General features: G+C 38.2%; 1 protein-coding gene across 6 annotated transcripts in view; it reads left to right on the forward strand.

The window, feature by feature from the left end:
* The window catches only part of syne1b (spectrin repeat containing, nuclear envelope 1b), a 199,198-nt gene that overhangs the window by 110,041 nt on the left and 74,518 nt on the right, over positions 1 to 14,639 (forward strand). For all 6 annotated transcript variants that reach the window (XM_079833876.1, XM_079833877.1, XM_079833873.1 and 3 more), the window contains 14 exons: positions 2,099 to 2,230; positions 2,394 to 2,590; positions 2,689 to 2,821; positions 3,699 to 3,881; positions 4,031 to 4,180; positions 4,376 to 4,552; positions 7,059 to 7,214; positions 7,326 to 7,481; positions 7,619 to 7,789; positions 7,878 to 8,011; positions 9,224 to 9,428; positions 11,746 to 11,928; positions 12,021 to 12,167; positions 13,233 to 13,387. In XM_079833876.1, coding sequence (XP_079690002.1) covers positions 2,099 to 2,230; positions 2,394 to 2,590; positions 2,689 to 2,821; positions 3,699 to 3,881; positions 4,031 to 4,180; positions 4,376 to 4,552; positions 7,059 to 7,214; positions 7,326 to 7,481; positions 7,619 to 7,789; positions 7,878 to 8,011; positions 9,224 to 9,428; positions 11,746 to 11,928; positions 12,021 to 12,167; positions 13,233 to 13,387 — 2,279 coding nt within the window. The remainder of the gene's footprint in view (positions 1 to 2,098; positions 2,231 to 2,393; positions 2,591 to 2,688; positions 2,822 to 3,698; positions 3,882 to 4,030; positions 4,181 to 4,375; positions 4,553 to 7,058; positions 7,215 to 7,325; positions 7,482 to 7,618; positions 7,790 to 7,877; positions 8,012 to 9,223; positions 9,429 to 11,745; positions 11,929 to 12,020; positions 12,168 to 13,232; positions 13,388 to 14,639) is intronic.

Raw genomic sequence — 14,639 nt, forward strand, 5'->3', positions numbered from 1 at the left:
AATCATCATTAAAGCTACAATTTTCTCTGTTCCCGTTGTTCTTTGATGAACATTAAAGGCGGCATGAAATCAAATTTTACAATTCGTATTTTTATATTAATATTGTAGTGTTTACTATAACTGATTTATCTGTGCACTTCATTATTTTTTAAAAATTAATTTACCCTTATAATCTTTAATCAAATATGTTAACTTTCCCTCCCCCATCGAAACGTCCTCTCTTCTCTCCCGGTCATGTGCTCTGGCGCGAGGGCGGGGTTATCGCCCCGTCTCGTTTCTGCACCTCCTCTCAGAAACATGTCACTGATCGTGGTTAGGTGCATTTTTCTCGGTATACACAATACCTTCTTCAATAAGGACTTGAGGCAAAAAGAGAGAAATATATGAGAAATAAAAGCTTTTTTTAATGTAAAAATTACTCAATATAGTCGGACGAACAGCTTATCGTGACGACTCGCACTGAGGAATGCAGCGTGTGAACGCGCTTACGGCGCGCCCCCTTTATAAGGGAGAGCTGAGAAAAAAGCTTTACAGAAATAAAGCCATAAAAGGCTTAAAATAAGTAAAATGTGTAGCATAAACCAGCGAAAAGTAAGGAAATATGCTCAGTAACATTATGTAGAAAAGATTTAGAGAGACAATACATTTATTTAGATTAGATTAGATTAGATTAGATTCAACTTTATTGTCATTACACAAGTACAAGTACAAGGCAACGAAATGCAGTTTAGGTCTAACCAGAAGTGCAATAGCAGCAAGTGCAGGATATACAACGTTTGCATAAGTGCAGGACATGGATATGTACTGAGTATATATAAATATGTCTATAAATAGAGAGATGGTTATTACTATAAACAGAATTTACAGGTGAATATGTACAGTGAATAATATACAGATGGTTAATACTATAAACAGAATTTACAGGTGGATATGTACTATGAATATAATATAATATACAGATGGCTATTACTATAAACAGAATTTTACAGATAGAGGTATACAATGATATGTTAGGCTAAAATGAGGAATATGGCAGTGGATTAAGGTAGTGCAATAAATTATGGACAGAAGCTATCCGAAAAAAAGTGTAAAAGTGCAGTGGAAGTGATTGCATATTACAGTTAGAAGTACGGTGCAAAATACAAATGTAAACAGTAGGTACTGTAAATAACAGTCAGCAGTGCAAATGAGCATAATCCAGTTACGGTGTGGTAGTGCAAAATGAATAAGTAAACAGTTGTTACTGTAATAAAGAGTCGGTAGTGCAAATAACAAAGTGAAGGCGGATGTGAGGTAGGAGAGTTATCAGTATATGAGGGGAGTGGATCAGCGTGGGTTTGAGTTCAGTAAAGAGACAGCTCTGGGGAAAAAACTGTTCTTAAGAGATAGATCAAGTTTTTCTCCACAACTGAGTGCAAACTTCCAATCTGCCTCGATTTTGTTAGCAACTTCCAACGATCCAATCAATTCCCGAAGGACGAAATCAAGCCTCATCCTACATTTTTTCTAATTTCAGAAGCCGTTTCACTCGGATATACGTCACAATAAGGAGAAAAAGACGATCTCAACTTCCGTTTCATGCCGACTTTAATGACAGGCATCATCAGTGCTCCTGTCACTTTAAGAACGGCCGCTGACGAACATGACGCGGATCTCACGCGCTGTCCCGTGCATCTCATTTCCTCACAACTCTTTAAGTTTATTTAAGACGTTATTTAACTAATTTAAGACTCCTAATATGAGAATACTCAAAATTCTCTGTGTTGTTGTTATTGTTTGTTCAAGACCAAAAGAGAACTCGATGTGAGCAGGAGACTGACGCGAGTCTCTCTGTGCGTCGAGTGTGTGTGTGTGTCAGAGTGTCCCTCGATTAGCTGACATGAGACGCAGCCACACAGACAGGACATTGACATACAGCGCATTCTCTTGTGTCTTGTGTCTTGAAACCTAATATTAATTTAGGTTATATCATAATCTGCGCGACCCCGTATACGGCTTTGGGCACTAATCCCTAATATGTGTGTGTGTCCCTAGTAGCGTTTATGTTTTAAAGTACTTATACTTATTTTTTTTACTTATCTGTTTGTGACTTTATCAGACATGGAGTCGTCTAGTTTTGGACTATCAGACCCTGTACCGCTTGCTAGAGGCTGTGGAGGGCAGTCTGCCGAGCGTCGGCCTGGTGGAGGAAACAGAGGAGAGACTGAATGAAAGAATAGAGCTCTATCAGGTACATAATAAAGTAATGAACCTTCAGGCATATTAAAATGAGATGTCTGGAGTAGCTTGCCAACATGGGTATGATTGGTGTATTAGGGTAGATAATCTAATAATACCAGACTTACTGTATGTGATCAACTTTCCATATTGGCCTTTCATGATCTTCACCTAAGGCCCTGAAGGCGAGTCTGATGGAGCACCAAAACAAGCTGCATCAGGTGCTGGAGGAAGGGAAGCATCTTCTGTCATATGTAAGTTGCTCCAGTCTGGAGAACCAGCTCACTCTTTTGGGCGAGCACTGGCTCAACAACTCCACCAAGATTAACAAAGAGCTACATAACCTGGAGTCCATCCTGAAGCACTCAACCAGGTCAGGAGCTAAGTTTTAGACTGAAATTCATTGTTTTATTTATTTATTTATTTATTTCTATAATCTTCATGGTGATATGTGCTTGTTGTTTGTCACAGGTATAAGCGTGAGTCTGTTGAACTGAGTAGCTGGTTACAGGAAGCTCTGGAACGCTTGGAGTTCTGGAACACACAGACTGTTGCTGGTCCTCAGGAACTGGAGACTGTTAAAGACCAGCTGTCTGCTTTTCTGGTTAGTTAGGCTGTCTTGATGTTAAGAATCATGGGATGTGTTTGGGATGTTGATGCATTTGGTCAACCAGTTTCACCAGAAGAACCATACTGGCCCATGCATTGCTGATGAACAGAATGCTGCTGATTGTTATTTTTTTGTTTTATTTATTTATTTTAATTTACATTTTTAGTTTTTAATTTAATTTAACTTTTTGTTTTGTTTTTAATTTTGTTATTTTTTGCTTTGTGTTTTATTTAATTTTTTGTATTTAATTGTGTATTATTTTGTTTTGTTTTATTTTACAAACTTATCCTTTGTAAGGTTGTGAGGATGCTAGAGGCCATTAATTTATTTATTTTACATCCAACCAATATTATATTTTATAATATTTATAATAATTTTTTCCATCCAACCAATATTATTATTTGTTTTATTTTATTTTTTGTTTTGCTTTTAAATTAATTTAATTTTGTATTTTATTTTTTTGTTTTGTTTTGTGTTTTTTATTTTATTTTATTTAATTTATTAAAGATGTGGGGATGCTGGAGCCCATTTATTTATTTATTTATTTTCCATCCAACCTCCAATCCATCTATTTATTCATTAATCCATTCTCCAAACCGCTTATCCTGTTGGAGCCTAACACAGCATCTTGGGCCATATTTATAATTATAATAATATTATTGTATTATTTTTTATTATATAATATTCACAATTTAATGTTTTGCCAATGATTAATTAGTTTCAATAGAAGCTTTAATTATTGATTATTAACAATTAAATATGTATTATTTGTGTAATTATTTATATCCTTGCATATGTCCATAAGGAAGTACCTAATTCTAAAAACCACTTAATACAGGCAGTTCCATGTGTTGTCTTCTCTTCTGTTCAGGAGTTCAGTAAGGAGGTGGAGACTCGCTCCAATCTGAAGGCCTCAGTGCTGAACGAGGGAAACCATCTGCTCAGGCTGAAGAAAATGGACACGGCGTCTCTGCGTTCTGAACTCACCCTTCTGGACTCTCAGTGGTCCGAACTGCTTTCCCGCATTCCCATAGTTCAAGAGAAACTCCACCAGGTACAGACCAGCACTTCTGCATATGCCGCTCTTTAAACAGGCTTATCTGCTCCAACAAATAGGATTAGATTAATTTCTGAGGTTCCTAGATCCTGTCTGATCTTTCTTAGTCTATTGTTTTTCAAAGATATATTGTTCATTTGTTTTAGTCTCAGATGGATAAGCTGGCATCCTGTCATGCTATTGCTGAGCTTGTGAACTGGATTTCATTGATGGAGAGAGTGATAGAAGAGGATGAGGAAAATCTCAAAGGAGCTGTTGGGTCAAAGGTCATCCAAGAGTACCTGCAGCGATACAAGGTGACATCATTTTTTAAGTTTTACCCCTGTTAGAGTCATCAAATGGCCCTTCATGTTTAAGTGGGTGAATCTTTTCCAAATTAAACTGCACTTTGGACCGGATTTTATGACGCTAGTCAGAAGACTTATTACTAATGACTAATTTGTGTGGAGTGTATGTTTTTACATACTGTTGTTTTGCTTTACTTCTTGTAGGGCTTCAGAGTGGACGTCAACTGCAAACAGCTCACTGTGGACTTTGTGAATCAGTCAGTGCTCCAGATCAGCGGTGCGGATGTGGAGAGCAAACGCAGCGATAAGACTGATTTTGCTGAGAAACTGGGCGCCATGAACTGCCACTGGCAGATACTTCAGACGCACATCACAGAGAGAGTGAGACTTCATACTTCTACACAATTCTCTAACAGACTTTTTGTAGATAATTGAATTCTGAAATACAATCAGTACAAAACAGTTTGTACACTGTTAAGAAAAGTAATATAATTGTTTTAAGTCTCTCATTGCGTTGCACTGATTAAATGTTTGCCATTCAGAATCACCCTTAAAAAAGATGTTGTAGCAGTATCAGGGCACAGGAATGATTAGAAATGGCATTACCATTTTTATGTGATATTTATGATAGTTATGACATTTACACTACATCTTACTCCAAGGTACTTCAAGTACTACAAGGTACTACAAAGAATATTACCAAATAAATTAATGACTATATGATGATACACATCCATATAATATATTAAAGGGGTGGTAAACCACGATTTCACTATTCTAACTTTAGCTAGCGTGTAATGTTGCTGCTTGAGCATAAACAACATCTGTAAAGTTACAACGTTCAAAGTTTAAAGCAAAGGGAGATATTTGCTTTTAAAGAAATCCATTTCTAAGAACTACAGCAAACGGCCGTTAGGCGACTACACACATTCCTCCAGGGTTGGTGACATCACCAGGCTCAATATTTACATAAACCCCTCCTCCGAGAATATTAAATAGGGGGGTCGGGGGCGCCATTTTGTATCGCGGCGCTGTTGTGGTAGGCTGGAGTGTTGTTGCCGCGATGCAGAGGAAACGCTGTTATATTCATCCGGATTGCAGGTCTGGGGTACTTGCTTTGTTCAGCCTTCATAGGGACAGGGGTGCGTTGAAGAGCGTTTAACATACAACATGTTATATGCACGTGTGTGTATGAGACAGCGGGGAACAGGCGCGTGGGGGGCTCCCGCAGCACATCTCACGGAGGAAAACTTCCATCTTCGCGAGTTCAATGCCGGATTTGCACAACGTCAGCTGCGTGAGACAAACACTGCCAGTGTGTGAATGCACGACGCGCGCGGGGCTCCCTCCCGCAGCACATTTCACGGAGGAAAACTTCCACAATGTTCGCGAGTTCAATACAGGATATGCACAACGGCTTGTCCTGAAAGCTGGATTTACAAACAGAAGCTGTTCACGGGCCACAACCTGTAAGTCTGATTTATTTTTCATCGATGTGTTTTCCTGTAATAGGTTGTACATTGTAGCAAGGAAGGAAACAGATGACAACGCTATTCTGCAAACCAGTCTGTTAAATGCTCATTCCTACTTAACGTTATCCGACGAACACCTATCGTTACAAACACTAACGTTAAAATCTCAACAGCGAACTTGGCATTTGTGTAAATGATTCTTTGATTAGAGCTTTTATGTGTTGTTTATCTACGGGCATGCTAAACATGGTTCTGTGTGTGATTTGGCTAACTTACTAGTAAAGCCAGTGTTTAGTGTTTTGGGTTAATAGTTCTTGCGACAGATATTTGGCTATAATCGTTCTAAAAATACAAAAGTAACAGTGCCATTCAGTAGCGATCACTATAGATCCGCAGTCTTTACTCTTGAGGACTGAACAGGTTCTGCTCGATCATCTTCACTAAAATGTTCTGGGTCTGATTCGGGCTCAGATTGGTGTGGTTTTATTGATGCCATCGTTTCTAATACTGACCAAAGCACAGTCTACCGGTGAAGGGAAGGGGCGTGACGTTTCCGACAAACGTGCACTGCGGTTAGCGAATCACAACACACTGGGCCAGCTAACCAATCAGAGCCCATCACGTATTTTTGAGGGACTGGCTTCATACAACCCGGAAAGCATCAGACCGTTTTACAAGGAGGGACAGAGCAGTGTAGAATAAAGGTCAAATATATGAAAAATAATGATTTTTTTTTCAAACGAAGCATGAACACATGTTACAGTGCACCCCACAAACACAATCAAGCCTTCAAAAGAATGTGTTTTACCACCCCTTTAAAAGTAATGCTAATAGAACAGTGGTTGACAATATCCGAAGGTCCCCTATATAATATTGTTAACAGAACTAATAATAGGTGGGTAGGGGTAATAGGCGGCGTTTCAACACACGCTAACATCACGGCTTGGCACAACTTGAAAAGTTGATTTCTCAATTCCTGACCCCTTGAAGGGTGGGTGGGTGTACAGACGGATGGACTTAATTGAATATTTATTCAATTAATTTTGTTGAATTAATTTTATTCAATACATTTTGTGATTCCATAAGTTTCAAGAACTGTATGTTCTTACAGTAAAACAGTAGTTATTGAGGGGTGAAAATATAGGATTGACTCTTTTTAGCATTTTAATTCATTTATATAATTTATTAATCATTGCTATTAATAATAACACATTATTATTATGTTTGTAATTATATGAATAGGAATTGTGAATTATTATATTAATTATATAATAATGATCATTATTATTTTAATACTAAATTGTGATTATATACTGATTTATAATTTACTGTTTTAGTTACTGTTTGGTATATGATGATTATACTGTAAAATAGCATACATGTGTCATTTGTTACATTTACATTTTTTGCTTTAGATGCAATATCTGGAAGGCTTGTTGGCATCCTGGGTTGAATATGAGGGTAAAGTCCAGGGTCTTCAGGCGTGGCTGAACGCTCAGGAGGACAGACTCAAGAGAAAACACAGGATTGAGAATTTATCCTCCGTACAGAATGCACTCAAAGACTGTCAGGTTTGTCCGTTTGACCCGACACACAGTCTTATTTTATTCAGCCTGACCTCTGTGAGGTGGCTTTCCCCACCAGCGGAATACTGATTGTTTGTTATTTCTCACATGTAACAGGAGATGGAGGAGATGGTGAAGGAGAAGGAGAGAGAGCTGGAGAGAGTGGAGGAACAAGCCTGTGCTCTTGTCCAAAACAAGACAGACGAGGCTTGTGCTGTTGTCATGGAGTCTCTACAAGCCCTGAATAACACATGGGCCAATCTGGACCACCTGGTAGTACTATTTATTTCATTTGTATTTCATTTTAATTAGGCCATAATTTAATGATGCCTTAGAGTTTGTTTAAAAATGTGTAAATTAGGGTTTTGAACAGAGCTTTATTGATGTGTTTATGTTTTTGTTTGTCTCAGATCGGGCAGCTCAAGATCAGCCTGAAGTCTTTCCAGGACAAGTGGAGTCAGTACAAACAAGCGTCTGAAGAGATCAACGGCTACCTGACAGAGGGACGCTACTCTGTGTCCCGCTACCGTCTGCTCACGGGATCTCTGGAGGCTTCACGGCTGCAGGTGGAGAGTCTACAGGTAAATCAAGTTCCTTTTCAGCATTACTCTGCAAATTCTGAATCTGAAGTGGAAAAATTACTCCTATTCTTTTCTGTGACATCTTTAGAACCTGCAGGAAGAGCTTGAGAAACAAGAGAGCAGCCTGAGAAAGTTTGGATCAGTTACACATCAGCTTCTGGAGGAGTGTCACCCGTCTGTGTCTGACACTCTCAATAACACACTTAAAGACATCAACGCCAGGTGCATGTGGTGCTACATTTGATGCTTCATGAATGTTTTTTTATTTATTTATTTCATTCTTTTCTGTCAATACAATAACACATTTGCAGATTATATACTTAGGGCCAGATTTACTGACAGCTTGCCCCAGCACAAACCCACTTTTGGTGTTAAAATAACTAATGTCAGGATTTACTAAAGACACACAGTGAAAAATGAGCACAGAAAAGGCGTGGACAGTTATTTTTGCGGCTGACCTTATTGCAAATGCACTTGTCTTAAACCATATACATATAATGGTCAAAAGTTTAAAATCATTATTTTTATATGTTTTGTCTCTTCAGCTCACCAAGGCTGAATTTATTTGAGCTAAAATACAGTAAAAACAGTAATACTGTGAAATAGTATTATTTTAAAATAACTATTTTCTATTTTATTATATTTTAAAATGTAATTTTATTCCTGTGATGCAAAGCTGAATTTTCAGCACTCCAGTCTTCAGTGTCACATGATCCTGCAGAAATCATTCTAATCTGCTGATTTGCTACTCAAGAAACATTTATGATTATTATTATTACCATTTGATGAATAGATGAATGGGTGGGTAGATGGATGGGTGGGTGGGTGGATGGATGGATATATAGGTGGATGGATGGATGGGTGGATGGCTTGGGTGGGTTAATGGATGGATGGGTGGGTGGATGGATGGATATATAGATGGATGGATGGGTGAATGGATGGATGGATGGATGGGTGGATGGATGGGTGGAAGGATGGATGGATGGATGGATGGATGGATGGGTGGGTGGATGGATGTGTGGGTGGATGGATGGATGGATTGATGGATGGGTGGGTGGATGGATGTGTGGGTGGATGGATTGATGGATGGGCGGGTCGGACGGACAGTTGTTCCATTTTTACTTTTGAGCAAATAAAAGTAAAACGTTTTCAGGGGAAACATTGACTCTGAAGTTTGTTTTTTACTTGTATTGTATGTATTTACTGTCAAATTATTACTGAATCTTGACAAACTAACAAAAAGTACCAAGATGACAATTCAGTGTGTTTTTGAACATTAATCATGGGAGTACTGTGGTATCTTTGGAAGTATCATGGAGAAACATGTATTAATAGTGTTTAAACAGTAAATAGCATGACATACTAATATGGTAATCTTTAAGTGAAGTTGAACCTGTAATGTCAATGTTTTCTGTATGCGTTTGTGGTATTCAGGTGGAACAGTCTACAGGAGGAGATTGTGGAGCGTCTGAAGAGTAGTAAGGGTCTCCTGCAGCTGTGGCAGAGCTATAGGGACCTTTATGGACAGAGTGACTCCAGTGTCCAGACACTCGAGGAGAGAGCAAACCAGATGCTGAAGACAGCCAGCCACAAAGACATCAGTGAGGAGGAAGTGTCCACCTGGATTCAGGACTGTGCTGTGAGTACAACTCAGATTGTCTGTCTGTGTGTGTGTGTGTGCATGTGCATGCTCAACAATTACTACAACATTTTTAAGATCAAAAGTTGTTTCTGTTAACATTAGTTAACATACTTTAAAGAAACATGCACTGTGAACATGAACATTTGTATTAACTAACATTAACAAAGATTAATTGTGGAATACACCTGTTGGGTGCTTTCATTGGTTACCCCTTTAGGTAACCGTAGCTTTCAGCCAGCAGCAGATGTCTTCAGGTGGTACCCAACCTTCCTTGAGTGTTTCGACCCTTAACCACAACACTCTCCAGTTGGTGGGTCGGCAGTGGTGGCCAAATCACTGCCCATCTACTCCTGGCTTCCAGCTTTCTTACTTTCTCTTACTCTATATCCAGCATGAAGCTCGTTCAGTCTCCTGTCCCATCCTATGAGCAGCATGCTTCTTGCTCTTCTCATCCATGCCTAAAGCTGTCAGCAGCCGCCATGCTAAATTGGCAGAAAAGCCTCTGCAACCTACTTCCACAGGGAACAGCTATGCCTGCCATCCCTTATCTTTGCACTCCTGGAATAAAGGCTGATATTTCAAGGCCTTTCTCTCATGTGCCTCCTTGTAGCCCTGGGGGCAGTCGTGGCCTAATGGTTAGAGAGTCGAACTTGTAACCGGAAGGTTGCGGGTTGGAGTCTCAAGTCCGGTAGGAATTGTCGGTGGGGGGAGTGAATAACCAGCCCCCTCCTCCACCCTCAATACCACGACTGAGGTGAGACCCTTGAGCAAGGCACCGAACCCCCAACTGCTCCCCAGGTGCCGCAGCAATATGGCTGTTCACTACTGTGTGTGTGCACTTGGGTTAAATGCAGAGCACAAATTCCAAGTATGGGTCACCATACTTGGTCACACTTCACTTCCTCCCATGGCACGGTCAGCTCAATTAGGACGATTTTACGGTCTTTGGCTGACCACAAAACGATGTCTGGGCGAAGAGCTGTGTGGACCACTTCCGGGGACCGCAACCTCCTTCCGATGTCGACTCTCATTTCCCAAGAGCTTGTTGTTTGCAGCAGGTTGGATTTTGCTAGCTCCCTCCTTGATGAAGGTGATAGTTGCCCTCTCACCTGTGCCATCTGGCCTATTCTTGCACCTCTATCACTCTATTGTGTCAGTGAAGGACAGGAGCACCTTGTCGTGGCGCCACCTATAGCGAGTTTTGCACCCTGACAATATGTGTGCCAGTGTCCCCGTTTGACCACAAAACTTGCAGCATGGGTCGTCCCTCAGCCCCCATGTGTGCAAATGAGACGGTGAAGGAAGGGTGTCGTACACGGAGCGCAGCAGGAAGGAGATGCGGTAGGGCTCCAGTCTCCACAACTCTGCCCATGTGATCTTGCGCTTGTGCAGATCCCATTTTGTCCATGCTCCCTGGGATGCTTGTTCCACTGCTCTGGACAAACACCTCTGTTCCTCTTGAGCTCGGATTTCTGACTGGACCGTTGTGCTTGCATTCCCAAACTGTTGGAAATGTGTCGACCCGCTGACCTTGACGTCCTATGCATGGGTTGCCAATGATTTCTCGCAGCTTAAGCGAGCTTTCTGCCTGTTCGATGGCTACGTTGGCTCCCCATTTACGGCCTGATCATGTTGTGATTCATGCTTGATTTACCCGGATGTCTTTGGAATCTCTCAGACTTTATGATGAATAAATAATCATAATTTAAAAGTTATCAATTACTCTTTTTTTATGAGTTTTCTCTAGTTTGTCAGAAGTATCATTAATACTCACATCAAATTGTTTTAATGCATTTTAATTATTTTAAATTAATTTAATATTTTTAGATTAGATTTCAATGCCTTAAAGTTAGTATGTTCTCACCAATAATTTTAACTAGTAATCCTACATTACTAAATACACTACGTTTATATAATACTAAGATTATAAAGAATTAAAACACATGATCAATGCTAATACAAAATAATATATTATATCATGCATTATACGTTTTAGAGGGGTAACCATGTGTAAGTTGAGTATAATGTATTACAACTGGGGCTGTAGATATGTATGAAACAGTGTAATTAATTATAATGTGTAGTGTAGTTTTAAAATACCTTTATAAAGCATTATGAATATCTGGACTTTATTTATGATTTATAGCTCTAAATCTACCACTGTAGAATACAGAAATGGTCTTTAGAGTGTGTACTAATGCACTAATCTAGTGCACTAATCATGAATTCTGAACGGCAAATACTTCTGTAAAGTTTTATATTCACCCTCATTAAGAATGTAGAATAATTTTCCTCTCATCCCATATTCCCTCAGGAGCTGCTGCACTCTCAGGCTCCCGTCCAGGCGTCTCTGCAAGTTTTATTGGAGCTAGGAGAGCAGCTTAAACAGCAGGTGGACACATCGGCTGTGGCCTCCATCCAGTCTGACCACCTGTCCCTCACCCAACGCCTAAGTGCCGTGGAGCAGAGCCTGAGCAGACAGCAGGTGGTGCTGCAGGTGAGTCGAGAGGATCAAAAATACTAGAGCGGTTCAGTGTCGTATGAGAGTGTTTTAGTGTCCAGTACTGATGGGTTTTTTTTTCTCCCCAGGCTGGAGTTCGGGACTATGAGACGTTTAACGAACAGTTGGACTCTCTGTCCCGCTGGATCGTGGAATCTGAGGAGGTTCTGAAAGGCCAGGATCCCAACGGTTCCTCTGACCAGTCACTGATCTGGAACCGCATGGAGGAACTCAAGGTACGCAGTCCTGAATGGACAAATTATCCTGAGACAGGAATTTTTAATGCTAATATGTAGAGATCAGGGCAGTGCTGTGGTTGTTAATTAAAACGATTACAATGTTTTTAATTGAAATAAATCTGAAATAAAATAAAATATAAATATCAGATGAAAAATGTAAATAGCTGATAACTAAATGAAATAAAATAAGTTGATGTACTAAAATTACTAAAACTAAAATTGAAATAAAACTAAAGCTAAACAAATCTTTTTTTTAAATGACTAAAGCACATAAAAAATACTAAAATGTAAACTAAATTTAACATGAAAACTTATTTAAAATATCAATAAATAATCTAGTAGTATATAAATAATACTACAATAGCCCTGGATCAGGGTGGCCAATATGTACACTATATTGGTCAAAATATAAGTCAAAGTACTGAAAAAGAAAAAAGAACACAGCACTCACAGCACAGTCCTGAAAAAAAAAAACGAAATTTCCTATATTCGCTCCCTATTCTAGATTATGCTACTCTAAGTAATGTCCAAAACTAAGTATTTCAGGCACTTTGTGTAATTTTTTTCCTCAGTTGTCTGCTAAATGAATAAATGTAAATGTAAAGTATTGGACAAAATTGACACTATTTGTTATGTTATAGACCTTTTGATCTAAATGCTTAAATACTCAATTATTTTTGTACAGAAATATAAATTGTATGAGAAAAAAAACATGATACAGTTTTCACTATAAATATTGGCATTTTATATTCTATATTTGTCACTAATTCTAATACTTTCATTTGTGTGGCATTTTATAGTTTTGATGACTTTACTGTTATTCTAAAATGTTGACAATAGTAATAATTAGAAATGTGTATGTCCAAATATTTTATTTGAATTATAGCAAATGAGATGTACAAAGAAATAGAATGAAAGTTTTACACAATATTTCCACAAAAATCCCCTTAAAATAACTGACAATCTGACAATATGAAAACTGAAAGTGTGCAATCGCTTAAAATGACCTGGCCGATATATAGATTGACCACCGATGTGTTTTTGCTGTGTTTTTCTGTGCAGAAGCAAATGCTGAAGTTCAGCAGTATGTCTCCTGATCTGGAGAGGCTGAGTGAACTGGGTTACAGACTCCCGCTCAATGACTCTGAGATCAAACGCATGCAGAACCTCAACAGAAGCTGGTCCACCACCTCAGCTCAGACCACTGAGAGGTTCAGGTTAGCTCCAGCTCATTATGAACAATACTTCTCATAACCCTTTCTTAACCATGGAAATCCTTGTCAGAATTAATAGTCAGATTTTTTTTTCTTTAATGAAACAATTTATTGAACCTTTAGACAAGCTTTAAATAATATCATATTTGATTAATCTGGCTTTTATGGCTCGTATAGTAGGATATAGGAAAATATGGAGCTCCTCAATTTTATTCAGAGGCAAAAATTATGCAATTTGATGCAGTTATTGATATTTATATAAAAAAGGATGATGAAATTATGATAGCTTGTAATGTAAATCAATGAGATCTTTATAACAGTATAGCAGACTACTGAAATAAAATGCATATACATATCAGTTGTCACTCTCCCAATAATATGTTTAAGTAAGATAATATTTAAATGCTTAGTTTTTCTTTTCTTTTCTTTTTTTGTTACAGGTAATGCAATACAGTTCCACAATACAATGATGATTGAGATACACTGATAAATGTTCATCAAAAGCCTGATGTATCATATTTGATACTTTTTAACATAATTGTTTTTAAAATTATATAAACCTAAATTGGTTAAGTCCAGTCCAGTGTTCCTGAAATATTGCCATTAATATAAAAGTTCTTGTTACATTTACTTTATAAAAATAAGTATCACTTTATAAAAAGACATGTATCACGACCTGAAGGTGGACGTTTTTATAATTATACTAAAATACCTTTTTTGCTTTATACAAAAAGCATAAACTATCAATCAGATAACACAATGTGTTTAGTAGATTGAGTACAACATTGAGTTTTCATCATGTTTAACATTTAGAGGCCTTAGAAATGTGTGTATCAAATATGATACAGGCTTTATAGGGTTAAATCCCCCTCTTTATGTAAAGACCTTCATATATTATACTATGTATTATAGTAGACGACCTACTAGCACCAGCCAACCCGCCAAATTGTAAATTTTATATATAATATATAAATTTTTCAATTGTAGCATCTGAAATAATAAAGTATGCACAATATAGTGTTGTCAAAATATTTTTTTTTTGAAAAATATCTGAAATGCATCCAATACTCATTTTCAGCAGATTAGATACACAATAACATCTGCACATTCTCGCTCTCGTATCTCTCCGACAGCGAGTTTACACACAAACCTCAATATTTTTGGTGTTACAGGGCTTAAATTTCAGTGTGGGATTACGTGTACTGCGCATAATTTTACTCATTCCCGCCGATTTTGTGCTCACACCCAAAATGCG

This window comes from Gobio gobio (assembly GCF_949357685.1).
Source record: "Gobio gobio genome assembly, chromosome: 13".
NCBI lineage: Eukaryota > Metazoa > Chordata > Actinopteri > Cypriniformes > Gobionidae > Gobio > Gobio gobio.